Below are 20,000 nucleotides of genomic sequence, written 5' to 3'. Positions count from 1 at the left end.
AGACACGCGGATGCAGACGGACGCAAACACAGACACAGACACAGACACAGACACGCGGACGCAGACGGACGCAAACACACACGCAGACACAATGACTACCTCTGACTTTTTCCTACCTTTTTCACAGAAAGGTGCTAAATAAGAGTAATTTCAAACTCCTGCAAATGTCCTATTTTACAAGTACGTTAATAAACTATTCATTACCATAGCTACACCTCAGGCACATTCTACAACATCCCAATATCCAAACAATCTCTTCCAAACAACTTCAGCTGTGATTTTGCAGATGATTTTATGGCTCCACACAGTCTCTTCAGCCAATGACAAGCTTTTTGCTCTCTCCTCACTCCCCTCTCATCTCCTCTCCTCTATTATGTGCTACTTGCTCTTGATTTGCTCTGTCACTTGTACCATGACCAGAACTGAAGTATTCCTTTCTAGAAAAATCAGCTGGCCTATCCTTAGGCTACTTCGTGATATTAGCCCTTTGTAATGACCCATATGCTGGAGCTCTGCCAAAAGATTTGCTTTCTTCAGTTGCTCACAGCATAAATAGGCCTACCTTCACTTGTCATAGAACAAGCCTCCTGATGCTGTTTTGAACACTTCGAAGATGAAGCACAGCACCTACTACACATTGACCTTTCAGTCTTATTCTGCTCCTTTCCTTGAAGCATTATATACAGGGATTCACACAATTTTAATAAATCTGGTTCTCCAATGAGTACCAGCAGAAATGGCTTGGTACTCACGAAAAAACTTTTTTGTCAGCTTTGAGCGTGCTCGTCTGTTTTCCCAATCACCACTGATTTTTTTTTTTAATGTGCCTCTCAGCTTTGTATGCATCTTACCCCTCTGTAAAGGCCCTGTCACACCTTGACGATTTAGCCAGTGTATGCCTGACGTATGAAAATTTGGCTAAAACATCGGCACACGTCGAATACATTATGGGTAAGTTTGTATACGTTAAGAGCACGCTGGCATACGTCGTAGTATGCTGGCTTTTTTTTCGTAGTACGCTGGCAAACGTCGTAGTACGCCGAGGTGTTCGACAAATTTTCCATGCTTGAAATTTTTCAACGTATGCCAGCGTATGACTCACACGTTCCGCATAACGCTGGCCATAAGTTGTAGGCAAGTTACGCGATCGTTGACACACGTTACTTGTAAGTTACTCATAAGTCGAAACGCGTCAAGGTAATGTTTAGCGTACCCCAAATTTATTTCTAACCTATGAGTAACATGCTGTAGGCACGTTACGCGATCGTTGACACGTCGACACACGTTACTTGTACGTTACTCATAAGTCGAAACACGTCAAGGTAATGGTTAGCGTCAGTGTTCCAGACTCCCTGGGTTTTTTTTTTCTCTTCGGCATAACGGTGATGTTAACACTTCGATTTCTAGTGCAGTTATAATATAATATAATTAACAGGCTGCCGCCCAACTATTTAAATCATAACCGCACTAGAAATCGAAGTGTCAACATCAGTCATACCGAAGAAAAAAAAAAAAAACCCAGGGAGTCTGGAACACTGACGCTAACCATTACCTTGACGTGTTTCGACTTATGAGTAACGTACAAGTAACTTGTGTCAACGATCGCGTAACGTGCCTACAACTTATGCCAGCGTTATGCGGAAAGTGTGTCATACGTTGAGTACGTCGAAATATTTTCAACATGCTGAAAATTTCTCGACGTACTCGGCGTATGACGACATATGCCAACGTACTTCGACGTATGCCAGCGTGCTCTTAACGTATACAAAACTTACCCATAACGTATTCGACGTGTGCCAGTTTGGTTCAGCAAATTTTTCATACGTCTGCCTACGCTGGCTTAAACGTCAAGGTGTGACAGCGGCTTCACACTTCGATGTCGAGTGCGGTTATGATTTGAATCGTCGAGCCGCAGCCTATTAATAGCCTACGCCACGTGATCGTCGGCGATACGCTGCCGCGCTATGCACAAGTTAGACTATCGTTGGGCATAGGTTGTGAACGCCGACAACACACTCAGCATTCGTTGGTATAAGTTATCTATTTGTGATTGAAACGTTCTGTGTACGTTACTAATACGTTATGCATACGTCCAACTCGTTGTGAATACGCCCAAAACTTAAAAAAACATCAATAGTTCAGCGTACGCCAGCGTTTTTCCTACATTTTGAGACCTTGCCATACGCTGGCTAAAACGTCAAGGTGTGACAGGGCCCTAAGTGGTCTCTCAATGTCCACTTCAGACGAGACACTCACAAACTACCCTAGCACATTCTCCTTAGATCTATTTTTTTTTTTTTTTTGAATCTTAAAAGTTATTTGTTTTGTTCTTGCATATGGCAGCTTGGCTGCTGGGTAGCTATCATTTCTTGGAAGCGCGGCTGTGCTGCTGATGCAATGCCCCTCTACTAGTACACTGGTACTCATTTCACCGACCTCAGAAGGATGACGGGTTGAGTCAACCACACCTGGTGTTACCTCAGCGGCCAACAGGGCTCAAACTCAGGACCCTACGATACCAAGCCACTAAGCCAACACCAGGCTTTTTAAAAGTTATAAATTTACAATATAGCTTATAAATTCTATTCTTATAATTTATAAACTTAATTTTGTATCCTTAAATTTTGAAATCATAGGATATTCGAATTATCATGGCAGAATCTTATCTCCACTCGATGAGATAACCTTCCATCAAAAGCTTCTGTTGTGCTGGTACGCTTTTGAGCTGTCTGAGCATCTTTGAAGTACGCATTTAGTTGTTTTACCACTTATGAGTGAGTATGAGTGCCAGTTATGTGAACCGCTGATTATAAGTAACTTTCAATGAAAATCAAGTCCATCAGGAGAACCCACCTATCTTATTTCCCACAATCAACCACCATTAGAACAACCACCTCTCTGTCAGAACTTTCCTGGGCAGACCATATCGAAGCTGGCCTCCAAAACCAGTTGCAGACTATTTATCCGGCTTCATGCCAAGTCTTTTCTTGCCAAATCTGAACTCGGCCTCCAAGGCCTTTGTACACAGTTCAACGGAGTACTGCTGTCCCCTATGGGGTAATGCCACCGCTTCATACCTGCCTCTCATGGATGGTGTGGAATCAAACATCCTCATCATTGGCATTTTCCACAAAGAAGTATAAGCACAGGGTGTGCCGCTCTCGTATCAGAAACAGGTTGGTGGCTTCTCTGTTTTTGCTACTGCCTCTTCTCAGGTCTTGCTCCCGATGCTCTTTCATACTCTATTCCCTCCTCCAGTCCCTGTAGGTTACATAAATTATTGCTGCAACTAAATCCTCACAAATCTCCAAAAATTCAAGCTCACTGCTCACTCCCATTATTTTGATCCTTATTTATACTCGTGAAATTCAATGCACTATTCCCTCCAGAGATTCAAGGTGGGCAGTGCACTTCCGTCTCAGGTTATCCTCAATCGTGACCTATGATCATTTATATCGTCATTAACCCTGCTGTCCCTCTCTCAATCTATTTTTGTGCCGTTGTGTTTTCTGTCCTCTTCCCTCTCTTCCTCCCGTCTGTTCATCCACTTTGTGGTGGCTTTGTATTGTTCTACCGTCAGTGCCATTAATACAAGGCCGATACTCATGGAAAAGGCAAAACACAACTTAGCGAGAGGAAGTTCCTGTAAAGTATTGTGGGGGGGGGGGTAATAGGGGGAACTCTCAAAATCCAGACTCGCTGCTCCTCTCCACTCATTCATTCCTCTTTTTTCCCAACTGCGGAACCAATTTTTACCTCTGCCACCGAAGATGAAGGAGGTTATGTTTTCAGCCCTTTCCTTCTGTTTGTGTTTGTAACATGCAAAATCGAAGATTTTTTTCAAGTATGTTGGTTAGTCGATTTTGTTATTCTGTTGGGTCGCCGAAATAGGTGACCCTTATTGTCAGTAATTCTGTCTGTTTGTTTGGATGTTTGTTCGTTTGTCATCAGCATAATTGGTAGTAAACGTGGGCGGATTTTGACCAAACTCGGGTGGTAGGTACATCTTATGACCTAGTGCTTTGGAAATTGTGATGGTTGCTAGGGACGCTTTGGTACCCGAGCAACAACCGAAAAACCTTCAAAATCGGTACCGTTCACGCGAAATCAATTCCGAAAGCCATTATCTCACGTAGGGTTGTGAAATTTGGCACGAATGATCTTTTGGTGATGCTCTATCAAATATATTCCGGTTTTTGTGATATATGGAATACTTTACCCGCAGCGCCCCCTACAATTAGGGTATGCGCGAAAATTGGTGATAATTGAAGGCCCCCTGGCGACCAGGTGAGTGCATTGATACGAATGAAACTTTGCAGGTTCATGGTACTCAATGAGTACTACAACTTTGCCTCAGGACATATGGACCTATTTCGCTTAGGTCAGGGGTCAAAGGTCAATTAGTGCAAAAATCGATAATATGCGAGAGCTGGAGGTGCCTTCGCGCCAAATTCTACTACTCCTCGGGTTATGGTCGGATGGTCATGAAAATTCACACTAATCGTCTGGAATACATTGTGCACAAACGATCGAGCCGGATTTTCGATTTAGATCTTTGTTCACCCACAGCACCCCCTCGAACTTTGGGGATTTCTGATTTCAAACCGCATTTTCGGTACTTTTTATTCAAATGGATACAGAGTAGTTATCAGTAGATGGAACTCGATGAGATTTGATATGCATAATCTTAAGGTGATTCCCTATCCGCCATATGACATCCATTTTGCTCTGTATCTTATAGTTTCCATGCTAGGTGACTCATCGCCGCCTACCGGCTTGTCTGTTTGTTTGTCTGTTTGTCTCCTACAGGTCACACTTTTAAACTGATCTTCACGAAACTTCACCGCATAGTAGAGTATGTCATAAGTAAGAAGCCTCTTGTTTTTCAGGTCAAAAGGTCAACATAGGCCAAAGGTCAACAACTGAAGTGGTATTTCTAAAATCCTCAACATCCGATTGCCTTGAAATTTGAAGAGGATTTATATTTCAGGTCAATGAATTCAACCAGCCAATTATTTTTAAGGTCAACCTCGGCAGAATTTCTAGAATTGACAATTTTCACCCGATTCACTTGATATTTGAAGAGGAGTTGCACATTTGGTCATTGAATTCAACCACTTATTATTTTTAAGGTCAAATTTGTTTTATGGATTTTGCAAGGATTTCTTCTTCTTGCTTGTTTGGATGGATTTGGATGAAATTTTGTGGGCAAGGTTGTGTGTGTGACAAGGACGAACTGATTGGATTTTGGTGAAGATCCAGATCCGGATCCGACTACTAGAATTTTTAAGTGATTTCACCATTGAGAGATGGGGCCAAAAACTATATATAGCACGATATCTCAAAAAATTGTGGATGGATTTGGATAAAACTCAGTGGACATGTTGGGTGTCTGACGAGGAAGACTTTATTCAATTTTGGTGAAGATCCAAATCCGGATCAGGATCTGATAATGATTCTTTACCATTGAGAGATAGGGCCAAAAACGATAGAGTACTGTATTGCATGATATTTCAAAAATATAATGGGCCGGATATGTTCTCATGGATCAGGCATTACGTGGCGGAGGTATGCGCTCTACCGATTGCCCTTCGAGTTCAATCTATTTTCAATCTCATTGTTTCCTCCAGGGCTTCTAGGCAGCTGCTCATCACCATCTCAGATCTTCCCCCATCTGCAACCATGATCATTCCTACCCCCATTAACCCCTCCCCCCCCCACCTCCCCAGCTCACCTACTTCCAATATTCCCCTACACTTTTATGGTTGAGTGTTTGTGGCTGTATCAATCTTGTTCTCACCTTGTGTCCTCACTTACCCTCATTCTTCCCCACACCCCTTTATTCTCTAAGTCCTGTCTATTTTGTCCCTCAACCCTGCTGTTGGTATGTTCTCCCCTCTCTTTATACTGTTCTTTTCATTCTTTAGTGTCCTGGTCTGTTCTGTGTTTTAGCTCCTCCATGAGCCTCGCCACTGTATTAAAAAAGCAGCATTGTCGAGGGACACAACAGAGAGACACTTGGAGGTGGAATAAGCATGGGAAAGAATGAGATCAAAGGGAGGTGGAGGAGGACACATGGGTTGAACAAGCTGGATACAAGCTCAAACACAGCAAGAAGAGGAGGGGATAACGGCATGAAACGGCGAGACCCCATGCATTGTTCTAGTATTTGCTTCAATTTCAATATAACAATTATTTTAAAGATCGTTCCAAAAATTTTGGAGTTTCGCGCTGTGAAGCAGTCTTGTATACCACCCTTGTACACCACCCCATAGAATTTGTCCAAGTACCACAAAACTGGATGTTCTTAGAAGTACTAATAAGGTGAGTTGTGTTCTTCAGTGTTCAACTCTATACTGTAATTCAACTTAAATAAAATAAAGATTGTAAAATTTAGATAAATGAATTAATTCTTGAATTTACCACCGTTTTCCCCAGTGTCGATTATGCCAGCCTTGCGAACACATTCTGTGAGTTCTTCGTTGCTGTTGTTTGTGTTCTTTATGATATCCTTACAAACAGTAAGTTTTCCATTTGGGATGATTTACATTTTTGTTTGACTGCCAGGCGGATGGTCAGAGTAAAAAAATATATATATATCTCGCTCCTCTCTGCGCATGTGTGATCGGGACGAATTAATGGCCAAAGTACGGCAAAACGGCAAACTTGTGTTCAAAATATATCATTCAATTTCACCAAGTTGTTTATCAATCATAAACTGACAAGACAGCCAGACAGGCATGAACCAATTGCTTAACTGCAATTCTCGTTTCACAAGTGTGGGGTAACAAGAGGTTGAGGGAGAGGGGTGAAAACACAATAACTTGGAAAGGAAGGGGCATGCTTGAGGAGGGTTAATGAAGGTAGAAAGAATCATGAATATGGATAGGGATTGACCTGAGATGATGTTGAACATCCACCTTGAAGCCTTGGGGGGGGGGGGGGGGTAAGGAGGGATTGAACAGACTAAGGGAATTTGTTCCACAGATGAAAGGACAAAGTGAGTGAAGGTGAGCAGTGAGAACATGGTTACTGGCAGATTGAGTGTGCCCTACAGACAGACAGACAGACAGACAGACAGACAGACAGACAGACAGACAGACACAATGACATAGGGTGCAAGACCATAAAGGGAGCGGTAAGCCAAACCTGTCTGTGATGCGAGAGTAACAGACTTTTTTTCTTTTTTTTAAGTTGAGTCCATAGCTTTATATGATCTCTTCACCATTCTTTGTTTTGATAATCTGTTATATAATCAAACCTCACATCTGTTTTCTTCTTAAAGTACTGTTTTGTTGAATCATTGAAAGAGAATGATGTTCTCGTTGAGATATTTTCATTTGCCCTCGAGCAGAGTGCTTTAAACTCCCAAGTGTGAAATTTTGTGCACAACAGCATTTCCAACACTTAATTCACACCTGCATGAGCGATTCATTAGCTCTAATTTTAACAATTTTCATAATGAAGTGCATTACACCCCAGGTGGTAGAATATTTGACTCGCGCTGTAATTAAGAAAAAAAAAAATTGGTCGGGATAACTTGCAAAATTAGTCATAAACTTGATGCACAGGGTGGACAAGATGGATACAGAAGCAAACTTTCAGAGAGGGAGGGGGGTGTTAATGGGGTTGGACAAGATCATGGTTTTGAAAGGGGGATGATCTGAGATGGTGGTGAATCGCTGTCTTGAAGACCTGGAGGGAAGAATGAGATTCAAGAGAATGTGGAAGTTGATTCCACAAGTGGAAAACAGAGAGACCACTGACCTGTCTGCAATGAGAAAGCGATACGCCCACAGACTCGGCTTCGTCGTGGGAAATTCCAATGATCTTGAAGGTCTAGGTTTCCACGGCATCAATTTGAGCAAGATGAGAGGGAGGGAAGCCAGGCCAGAGTGGAGAGCAGTAGCCTGTGAAGCTGTGGATGAGGGCCTTGTAAGTGGATCGAGGTTCAGATGTGCCAAAGAAAGACTTTGTACGATGAAGGATTCCCAGTTGGTGTTTGGCTTTGGAGGCCAACTGTGAAATGTGATTTGCCCAAGAAAAATCACAGCTGATAGTGAGACTCAGGAGTTTGAATGACTGAACTCTTCCTCAAGAGGATTGTTAAGAAAGAAGATAGGAAGGTTTGTTAGACAGTCATTTCAGAGAGAGAGATAGAGAGATAGAGAGATAGAGAGAGTGTGAGATTTGTCAGGATTGAAAAACATATTCCAAGTGTTTGACCATCTTGTGATTTTGTCAAAGTCTGAAGAGAGAAGAGGCTGCTTGTCTGCCTGTCTGAAATATGAGGGATGTTATGGCAGATGGTGGTCATCAGAAAATAGATAAAGGGGATTTTACAGTCAGCCAGAGATGATGTTGATGAATATTAAGAATAGGACTGGGCCCAGAACACTGCCTTGGGACACTCCTGTCTTAACAGGGGAAGGAAAGGATTCCGTTGAGTGCCACACGTTGGCTACAAGAGTAGAGGAAGTCAGTAAGCCATTTGTGGAGTTAGCCTTTTATGCCATAGGCAGAGAGTTTGGAGAGTAAGGCAGGATGCCAGATTGTTTCTAAAGTACGAGATATCTCCAGAGAGACGGCCCTGATCTCATGGCTGACATTGAGGGCCTCCATCCATTGTTGCGAGTGTATAAGCAGCATGTCCAAGGTGGAGTGACTGACTGAATCCAAATTGGTGATTTGAGATGAGGCCATTGGAGAAAAGGACGGATTTAATGTAATCTGCAATGATGGATTCAGTGATCTTGCTATTATTTGAAGTGACCTTGCAAATGTCTCTGTCATTAAGGGGATCGTTTTTGCACCTTTAATGTAATGTAGTGATGTTTGCTGATTTCCAAGCATATGGATGATGACCTTGGGTAAATGGCAGGGAGGAAGTGCAAGAGCAGTAGAGCAGATGTTTAGGACACATGAACTGATGCCGTTTGGTCCAGTAGCAGAGTAAGAGTCGAGGGTTGACAGAAACTTGTCCACCTTCTCCGGTGCAAAAGATCGAGTACAGGAGAAGTTGGGCGTGGCAGGGTAGGGTGTGTACAGAGAGTGAAGGGTTGGGGACACAAGATTTGGAAGCAAGTACAGAATTGAGCCATTTGGCCTTCTCATGAGCAGAGTCGGCTGCGATGCCATTTCAAGTGAGGGAAGGGATGGAGGGGGAGCATACACCAGAGATGGACTTGACAAGTAAACCAGGTTGCAGAGAAGTCAGACAAGTTTGAAAGGTCATTCTTGGAATCGGACAGATGTTGTTTTCTCGCTCTCCTGAGACTGGACACACCTGTTGGGGGTTTTGTGACATGCTGTGAGCTTGCCTTTGATTGGGTTTGCTTTGCTGGTAGAGAAGGCAACTTATTTCAGAGCAACTGCCTAACCACAGGATTCAGTGTTCCATGGGTGGGAAGAAGGATAGGATAATTGAAGATGAGATGGGATGAATCTGTGTCGGAGAAAGAGAGCAGGTTTCTGTGGAAGAATTCTGAGGCTGAGTTACCATCAGGGGCAGTAAATATGGGAGACCAGTCCTGCAGAGAGAGGACTGCTTGCATTCCCTGCTAATCTATCTGCCTCGGTGAACTGCCAGACTTGATGGTGCTGAGGAAGCTCTCTGAGAATAGCCAGAGAGATATTCTCGGAGAGCTGCTGATCAAATGATATATTCTTCATTCTTCTAATTTTTTTTTGAAGAGACTGCAACATGTTATTAGTCCCTACCTCCACTCCCACCTCTCCCCCCCCCCCCCACTTTTGAACCACTCATGCAAAACTTGTCATTTGCATGAGGTAGCCCTCACTCCTACATGTGTATGAGGCATTGAACAATATTAGAAAAAGGAAATGATGGTGGCTGGGATTGTAATTGAAAGTTGATTTGGACACCGTAGTATAATACTGTGCAACTAAAGTTTAATTCGTGACTACCTTTAGCTAGCATCTGTTGGTGAAAAGTATTGAGGATGCTTGAATGTTTCTGTGTGTATTCACTTGTCAAACCGACCAGATTCAATAACTGAAATGCTAAATGATGATGGGTTTTCATTATTATTTTGATGTGGGATATAACGACGTTGTTCCACAATTCGGGATAAGCAGTTATAGGACAAAAAAAAACAATTCTGCACGTCCAGTCGGAGCCACACCTCGACACCAACATTATAACACAACAACACCATGGTATTGGTCATAATGACCACAATGGATCTGTGCAAGGGAATAGAACAGCTTACTTACAACTCCTTATATGGAGATGTGTTTTGGGATTATTCTCTTTTTTTATTTTGAAAAGGGTGAGGATTTGGATTGTGGAAAGAGTGAGGGAGGGACAGCGACTGCCACGACTTCAACGATCCCAATTATTCCCACCGTCTTGTGGGATCGGCTGTGGAATGTTATTGGTCCAAGTCTTCCAGGAACATCTACGAGAGGTGATCGGTTTGTTTGTGGCCCAACCTACTTGTAGATGTGAGAGGATTATAAAAGTTATCGGGTATATAGATATATTCTTGCTATTATGACATGTCTTGCTAATTCCATATTTCTGCTCACAGATTTTCCAGAGCATGGATTCAAAGTAGGGGACCCTCCTAAATTCATTCAGTAAAAATGAAGAAATCTGAGTTCTGAACTATGATAAAGTGCCTGGACAAGAAAGGCTTGCTTCCCAAGCAAATACATATACATATGGAGGTTACATTTGGGGATGATGCCCCCTTGATATTTCATGATAAAGAACTGGATCGCTGAGTTCTCAAGCATGGCAGAACAAGCACTGAAGATGAACACAGATCAGGTCGTCCTGTTGATGTGGCAACTAACAGCAAGGACGTCATTTTTTGGCCGATGACAATCTGAACTCTTCATTGGCACCTTTTAAAAGCACAGAGATAGCAGTCGATAAGAGAGACATTGTAAAGAATTAAGAAGGCGAGGAATCGGCTGATCACAAGGAAGTAATAAATACACATTCAAGGTATGCACCTCCACAGACACAGGCATTCTCCAGTGCCTTGTATATCTTGACTAGCCCACCTGGGTTTACTGGTCGTGTCCATGATCTTAGGTGTGCTGCTCGGTCAGTGAAAAATGCCATATATATGAGCAAACTGTCCAACTGATTTCAAAGGGCATCGATTCAGGATATAACAAACAGTGTATGAATCCCAACTGAAAGATGTTGCACATATTTTCCTGGATTCATCATTTATTGTTGTTTCTCAAACATTCCAGAATCTTCCATGTGTTGTGTCGGTTCCTTTTTCAAACACTGACTTCAGCTTCCAACATTTTTTTTTTCATTTGTTCAGTTTGTTTACAAAAAACTTGTTTTCACTTGTGTAGTTTATTGCACCTGTTCAGAAGACAAATGCGAGCCAAAAGAGAATGCATTGTCTGTATCGAATGTAACACCATTGAGAGATGGGGCCAAAAATGGGACGTAGCACGATATTTTAAACGATTGTGGACGGATTGCGATGAAACTTGGTGGACAGGTTGGTGTGTGACAAGGACGAATTGAGAATATTTTGGTGAAGATCTCGATCTGGATATAATGATTTTTTAAGTGATTCTTCGCCATTGAGAGATTGGTCCAAAAACGATACATAGCACGATATCATCAAAAAGTTATGAATGGATTCGGATGAAACTTGGTGAACGAGTTAGGTAGTACAATTTTCACATTAAGAATGAGCAAAGGTTTCACCATCTCACTGTGCAAAGCTCGTAGAGACCTTCCCAAAAAAAGACTCATCACAGTTATTACTGCAAAAGGTTCTTCCACCAAGTACCAAGTACTAAGGGGCTGAATACTTTTCCAACCAGTGAATTTTGATTTGTACATGTTTTTTTCCAGGTATTCCTTAAATATAACCTCCATCAACAATAATAATGTTTCATTTGATCTCTGCAGTTATGAATAAAAAAGTTAATTTGTAAAAATTGTTTCTACATAATTCATCCAAATGTGGCGTTATTGGTGGGGGGTGAACACTTTTGCAGGCCACTGTGCCTCCGCCAAGCTGAACAGTTTGTTTTCTATCCCACTGATCGGCCGGATCTCCACCCAGACCAAAAACCAAAATCGAATTGGCTTGTTCTTGCCACTTACTCAAATCATCCACCAAGTTTTGTCGTGATAATCTGTCCACAACTTTTTGAAATATCGTGCTATACTCTATATCACTAGCGGCCATATCTCTCAATTGTGAATAAACACTTATAACATTCTTGGTTCCAGATCCGGATCTTCACCAAAATCAAATAAATTAGTCCTTAATACAAACCCAACCTGTCCACCAAGTTTTGTCAAAATCCACCTATAACTTCTTGAGGTTTGCTGCCCACAACCAAACAAACAAACAGACAGCTAGACTGACAAACAGGGGTGAAAACATAACCTCCAGACACCTTCGGTGGCAGAGGTAATAATTTGAGCAATGTTAACAAGCCAACCTCAAATTACTTATTCAATAATGGCTGTATTGTTGTCAACCTATCACTCCTCAACTTTCCACCATGCATTCATGCATCCCAAATCCCTTGTTTTACTCATTCCCTGAAAAACCTCTTTCCCCTTTTCCCTTCCCTTCAAAACACTCTTACCTTATACTTTATTAATTTTCCTTTTCCCAATTAACCATCCCCGCTCTTCCATTTCTCCTCCACAACACATTCCTTTGCGCTTTCCAGTTCCATTTTAAATATTTAAATGGCCTCTTTGTGCTTGGAAAACGAAAGACAGATGTATCACAATAACGTGATCAGAAATACAATGAGATTATCAGGAATTGAAAAATTTAGTGAATGCATTGACAATTGGGAAGCAAGCTTTACAGCTTCAGAACGATGGCACAACCGTTGATCAGTCTGCACGGTGTGCTCCAAGACAAAAATTATCATCGTGATAATTTGCGAAAACAGATGCTTGTTGCAGTTCTACAAATATAATTAGAGTACACAAAACAAAGGAAGCAAAGAAGTATAAATGTCAGGTATAATATCGTTTGTCGCAATCGCACCGCTACAAAATTAATACCAAACAACTGCACGACGTCTTCTTCTTGTTACCTGCACAATCGAAGAATTTTCAAGTATATTGGTCAGTTGATTTTGGTATTCTGTTTATCGCCGACAGGTCATAATTCCAAACCGATCATCATGAAACTTTAACAAGTTGGAGAGGTAGTCTCAACTGAGAAGCCTATTGATGTTGAGGTCAATGGTCTTGTTGAGGTCAAATTTCTAAAATCGTCATTTTTTTTCATCCGGTTGATTTGAAATTTGAAAAAGATTTGCATTTTGCGTCACTGAATTGGGGAAACCAACTATTTTTGAGATCAAAAGGTCAAAGGTCAAACTTTTAAAATCATCAATTTTTATTTGAAAAAAATCGTTCATTTTCATCTGATTTAACCTGAAAATTAAGCAGTAATTTCATAGTCCATCACTGATTTGGAAATCAACTATTTTTGAGGTCAAAAGGTCAATTCATGGTCAATCTTCTAAAATAATCAATTTCAATCTGAAAAATGATCAATTTTCATCTGATTGACCTGAGCTTTGATTCAGATTGTCAATTTTAATCTCAATGAAATGGACAATTTGATGAATCCGTGGCAACTTTTGGACAGGGGGGGGGTGGATTTTGCAAGTATCGTGCTCTGCACGAAATCTTTTTCTTGTTGGATTCGCTATATATGAGATATCCCTTATTGTCGGGTTTTCCGGCTGTCTGTCTGTGTGTGTGTATGTGTGTCTGCAACGCGAGGCTCCACGGCACGAACCAGCGAACCGATTTCGATGAAACTTTGCCAACAGTTGCCATATGGTCTGGGAATGTGTGCGTTTGAATTTCGTTGCCGAGCAACCACCCATTGCTGTACAGCGGCCGGAAAACCGCGTTCAGTATTTTCAATACTTGTCCTTCAGTTTTGAATGTAGAGAAACGAGACTTCGGAATTAAACACTTCGAGATATTTAGAAAATTTTACTTGAGCCGATTTTTGATTGAGGTTTTATTTTTCAAATGGTAGTCCTTCAAAAATCGGGTGTCTATTTGCCGTCCTTTAAGGTGTGTATACAGTGTTTGTAAGGAACTACACCGTCGTTCCACCTTCGATCTCTCCTCGATCCAAACGTTATTGACGAAAGTGAAAAGTATCCAAAATAAATGGAATCACCGGCATTTCTGTCTTTCTGGATTTCTAATAATATGTTTATTTATTTTCCGAAAACGATTCCACGATCCACACACCACCTTCATTTATTTATTTATTGACTGAAAACGATTCCACGATCCACACACCACCTCCAATTATTTATTTATTTTCTGAAAACGATTCCACGACCCACATACCACCTTCAATTATTTATTTATTTACCGAAAATGATTCCACGACCCACACACCACCTCCAATTATTTATTTATCTACTGAAAACAATTCCACGACCCACACACCACCTTCAATTATTTATTTATTTACCGAAAACGATTCCACGACCCACACACCACCTTCAATTATTTATTTATTTACCGAAAACGATTCCACGACCCACACACCACCTCCAATTATTTATTATTTAAAGTGGGAGTGGCGTAGGAAAGTGGGCGTGGCTTATGAAAAATATTGTGTGGCTCAGGAGGTGTGGCCAAACAAGAGCATTGAGAGGTGTGTGTGTGTGTGTGTGTGTGTGTGTGTGTGTGTGTGTGTGTGTGTGTGTGTGTGTGTGTGTGTGTGTGTGTGTGTGTGTGTGTGTGTGTGTGTGTGTGTGTGTGTGTGTGTGTGTGTGTGTGTCTGCAATGCGAGGCTCCACAGCACAAACCAGCAAACCGATTATTTTTCAAATGGTAGTCCTTCAAAAATAGGGTGTCTATTTACTGTCATTTTTTATGAGGAGTGCCAGTTGGCAAAATATGCAATAGGAAAAAATCTTGCCAGGCAGAGGAACAATTGTATGTGAACCAATATGTCTTGGCAGTGAATCTTCGTCGGTGGATCGGTCAGAATGAAAAGCATCGTATCCAGCACTTCGATCCTAGCGAATCCCTCGTCGCCTACCGGCTTGTTTGTTTGTTTGTGAACAGTATTACGGAAAAACTCCTCGACGGATTTCGACGAAACTTGGTGGGGGATTAGGTCTGGTCCAAGGATCATGCTATTAGATTTTGGAGTTGGTCCAAAATCCAATATGGCCGCCATGGCGGCCATTTTGAAAAAATATTTGAATTTTTTTTTTTTGCATTTCTACATGTTTTAAGTGATTTCCACCCCCCCCCCCACCCCCAAAAAAAATTGGTAGAGAAAAAAAAATTTTGCACCTTTTTTTTTTCAACAAAAATTTCCATATTTTTTTTTTAATTTTTTATTTTTATTTGCATTTCTACACGTTATAAGTGATTTCCGACAAAAAACATGCCAAGATTATAATTGCGGCTGATTTTGGAACTTCAGGTGGATATACCCACATAAAATCAATTTGTCTCAAGGAATCTAGTTATGATGAATGAATTGAGTATGTAAAAGTTAAAAGTAAAAGGGAAAGTTGCAAACTATTGCTCTGTGAGCACTGTTGACGTCAAATTGAATGAATAGGATATCAGGTTCACTTGAGTGACCTAGCAGTATTGGCAGCGGAGGTTTTGCACTCTATCGAGTGCTCCCCCTCTAGTTAATGATGTAACACACCAGTACACAAACACAGCACAAAATACACTGCACAAAACAACACAAACGCCACAGAAAAACAAGTCCTGGCAAGTCTGCAATCTCTGATTGCTCTTTTTCTTGTTGAAAATATTTTGCTTCATTCACAGCAACATTTTACAAAGCATTTAAATCACTCAATATAATATTTACAAACACATCTCTGAAAATGACATTTCTCTTTTTTTATTATGTATGTGTTTTATGTACTGAGGATTCTGAGAATATTGGCAAAAAATACCTTTCAAGAGGTGTGTGACCGTTATTATAAAATTGCAGCCCATAATGTAAACCAAAGGTAATATTTTTGGGGGCATGATGGGCCAAAATTTTCTGATGCCGAACCACATATCTGAGAATTTCTAGAATGTGTCGATGCTTTTCCATATTGTTTGAAAGGAACTGGGTAAGAAAGACTGCACATAATTTAGGACTGTAGAGTGTGATTTTTTTTTGATTTTTTTTTTAATGCTGTGAACAAACGTTGGTACATCATGGGTGATGAAGGTTGTGCTCAAGTTGCATCGAAATTGAGTGTGCAGTTTCAGAGCAGAAAGCAAATACTTTTTTTGGGGGGGGGAGGGGGGTCAAACCATGATCCCCAGTAGACCCCCTTAGACCCCAATTATATTAAATGCCGTGAACAAACGAGCTACTACATACCAAATATCATTTTTACCCAAATTTGGTCACAATCCCATCAGTTGTTTCAGAGAAGAAATTGCAAGTGTTTACGGACATACTGACGGATGGATGACGTGCCATCAGATAAGGTCCCCAGAACTACGTTCCAGGTGAGCTAAAAATCAAACAAACAATAAAAACTATGCACAAAAAAATAGGTGGGTCGGCTTAACTAACAGTAAGTTCTAACCAGCCATTGGGAGACGATATTCAACTGCATGTTCAAATGTTTCCCTCACCCGTAGGCTGCCAGTTGGTGCAAATTGAGGTTACAATTGAAAAAAATAACTTGCAAACTATCAAACAAAATACCAACTGCTGGCTGCACAACACTTCCACTTCGTGGCCAGTAATGTAATGTTTACATTCTCAGTGGCATCGTCAAAACGAAAAATAATACACCTCATTTAACTAACCATATACACATGAGAGACGTATTGCATAGTTTTCTTATTTTCATGAATCTCACAAATAGGAGGCATTCCATAAAAGTGCATTTTATGTATTTTGCTGCACAGTCGAGAAGCTATGTATTTAAAGGTGATTTGCAGTCCAGATGGGATGGTGCAGAGGGAGCACACTGTCTCGTCTTGGTCCGATCCCTGATTAGGCTAGATGTTGTTCAACTCTTGCTTCGAAAGCTGGATGTTTCATCACAAAGTGTGTATGAGGGACGTAAATGTGGTTGCCTGTGCGTGTGCTAGCGTTAGCTGGTGGACAGTAAACATTCCACGGTGTCTTTTGGTGAAGAGTCGACGACTTATCTCCGGCGTCCTGAACCAATTACAAAATTTTCCTGCTCTAACTTACACAACTGTGCTCTCTATTAATGATGCTCCAAGCAACCGTGTTCTGCATATTAGAGAAGAATAAATGTATTTGTTTTGCTGATGAGGTTTGAAGGCTGATATATGTGTGAAACCTCTGCAGGTTTGCACACTTCCCCTTAAAAGTTGCTTTCCTTGTCAATCCATGGTGAAATAGCTTCATATTATTTGTTTTGTCTGGTCGTTTCTTTTATTTACACCCCTTGTCTCACCTTTTTGTGCCACTTCCCCGCTGCAACCCACACTGCCAACAGGTTCACGCCTTCGAGCAAATGATTACCCGCCATTCATCTCTGAGCATCCCTCTGACCTTGTCGTTCCACGGGGAGAGCCCGCAACCCTTGCATGCAAGGCTTCAGGCCGCCCTCCACCACAGATTACATGGTATAGGGATGGTGAGCGTGTGACTACGGACAATGAAGACCCAAAATTGCGGCGGGCACAGCTTCCTAGTGGGGCGCTTTTCTTCTTGCGAGTGACTGGTGGTCGCAGTATCCGACCAGATGAAGGAACTTATGTGTGTGTGGCCCGGAACTACTTAGGGCAGGCAACCAGCCGCAATGCTTCTTTGGAGGTGGCCGGTGAGTGTGCGCACATCGCGATTGGGTATTCAATCATTTCTCAGTTATACATCATTAAGTTTGCAGTTTTCTAAAGGAAAAAGTAACGTCATTGTAAAAATGTTTCCTCTGTTTCACTAACTTTGCTAAAACATATTCAGAAGTGTCGTGATTTTATCGAGTTCCATTCAAAGACTTTTATTTGAATGTTTTGTCAAAAATACTAAGTTGACTTTGATTGTGATTCCAGCTTCTGTTGATCGCAGTTGTTTCTCTTCTGACATGGAATGACGTTTATTTTCACTTCAACAAATAGACATCGTTATATTACTACCTGTGAATGTGATGTGATTACAATTGTCCTGTTTTCCAGATAATGGCTGGAAGATGCCATGTAGGGGTTTGTTGATCCAAATCTATGCTTTCACATTGTTGAATTTGTGTAGAGAGCACTCGGGGTTTAATCATTTCTGTGGCAAATCGTTGAGCGGTGAGCGAGCATAGCTTAGAGATATGTACACTCATCTCTGAGCTGTCTAACCTAGGTTTGAATCTTGGCTCGCATACAAATCATCAACCTGGTGTTTTGCATGGGGGTGATTCATCGATGTGTGTGCCATCCGTCTGAAGAACGTCAGGGCCGAAGGATCCGTCTGCCAGCACTGGATATTTTAGATCCGTTGGTGGCCTTTGCAGAGATTAGGGAAGTTATTACCAGCACCTTTCACCTTCAGTGAGAATTACAAATCTCTGCCCAAATCACCTTCCAGTTGAAATTAAGCTTGGCCACCCGCTTTGTAAAAAAAATGGTTTGCTGATCGACTCCACAAGAAGGTAGGAATAATTGGCCTATTTAAAAAGGATTAGATTGCATTAATCATATCAGCATGCATGGAGAAACAGCTACAACGAAGATAAAATAATCTGTTTTGATCAAGCAATCTATACTTTTTCACCGACGCACGCCGAGTGAAAAGCAAGGTTAAACAATCGGTTCACTTTGTCTGTCTGTCTGTCTAAAAACGTCAATTTCTGATTGAGGAACAAGTTCTTTTCAATTGAATGTTATATTTTGAACATGAATCCGAAAATGAACCTATAGTTTAGCAGAACCTTGACTCTGCACTCATCCCGATCGAGCATGCGCAGAAAGCAGTGATAATTGTTACCTGATGGAGGTTATGTTTTCACCCCTGTCTGTCTGTGTGTCTTTGTTTGTCTGTCAATCGCCTGCAGGTCACAATTCTAAACCGATCGTCATGAAACTTTACCAAGTTGTCGAGGTAGTCTCAACTGAGAAGCCTATTGATTTTTGAGATCAAAGGTAAAAGGTCAACTCAAGGTCAAACTTCTAAAATCATCATATTTCAATCTGAAGAATCATCAATTTTCATCCAATTAACCTGAATATTAAGCAGCAATTGTGAAGTGCATCACTGAATTTGGAAACCAACTATTTTTGAGGTCAAAAGGTTAAAGGTCAACTCAAGGTCAAACTTCTAAAATCATCAATTTCAATCTGAAAAATAATAAATTTTCATCCGATTGACTTGAGCTTTGATTAAGATTCTCAATTTTAATTTTAATGAAATGGACAATTTGATGTATTCATGGAAACCTTTGAAGAAGGGGTGGATTTTGCAAGTACCGTGCTCCGCACGGTCTTTTTGTTGTTTGTGTGTTTGTGAACAAAATATCTCAAAAAGTTATGGACAGATTCGGGTGAAACTTGGTGGGTGAGTTTGTTTGGTGACAAAAACAAGCCAATTAAATTTTATTTCAGTTCAAATCCAAATCCGACCTATCAGTGGAATACAAAACTTAGACTAATCAGCCTGGCAGAGGTATGCGCTCTACCGAGTACTTTTCTAGTTTTACTCTGTCTCTGACTGGCAGTCAAACAAAACTGAAAATCATTCCAACCAGGAAACTTACTGATTTTAAGGATGCCATAAAGAACATAAATAACAGGCACGAATAACTAATGTAACGTATTGGATAAGGAGGTGTAAAAGAGAGTACATCAACAGCGGTAAACTTCCAAAAATGTTCTTTTTTCAACAACCTATAAAACTTTTATTTTATTTTAATTGAATTGTATACTTGAACACTGCAGAACACAATTTGCCTTTTTTGGCACTTTCAAAACCCTTCTGTTTAGCAGTACTTGCCAAAGTACTGTACCCACCGTTTGTTTTCACAAAATCCAGCATTTCTGCTCA

General features: G+C 41.0%; 1 protein-coding gene across 2 annotated transcripts in view; it reads left to right on the top strand.

The window, feature by feature from the left end:
- LOC147025304 (roundabout homolog 2-like) overlaps positions 1-18,457 on the top strand; it is a 118,120-nt gene extending 99,663 nt beyond the window's left edge. Inside the window, exon 3 of one of the 2 annotated variants that reach the window (XM_085886167.1) lies at positions 17,473-18,457. In XM_085886167.1, the coding sequence (XP_085742293.1) occupies positions 17,473-17,873 (401 nt within the window). In that variant the 3' untranslated portion in view covers positions 17,874-18,457. The remainder of the gene's footprint in view (positions 1-17,472) is intronic. The other variant, XM_085886166.1, reaches the window with a different exon arrangement.
- The last annotated feature ends 1,543 nt before the right edge of the window (positions 18,458-20,000 follow it).

Source organism: Eptatretus burgeri, chromosome 6, assembly GCF_056783735.1.
Source record: "Eptatretus burgeri isolate ZD-2024b chromosome 6, Ebu_testis_v1, whole genome shotgun sequence".
Taxonomy (NCBI): Eukaryota; Metazoa; Chordata; class Myxini; order Myxiniformes; family Myxinidae; genus Eptatretus; species Eptatretus burgeri.
The sequence above is the reverse complement of the archived record's forward strand: the minus strand, read 5'-3'. Positions and strand labels throughout refer to the sequence as shown.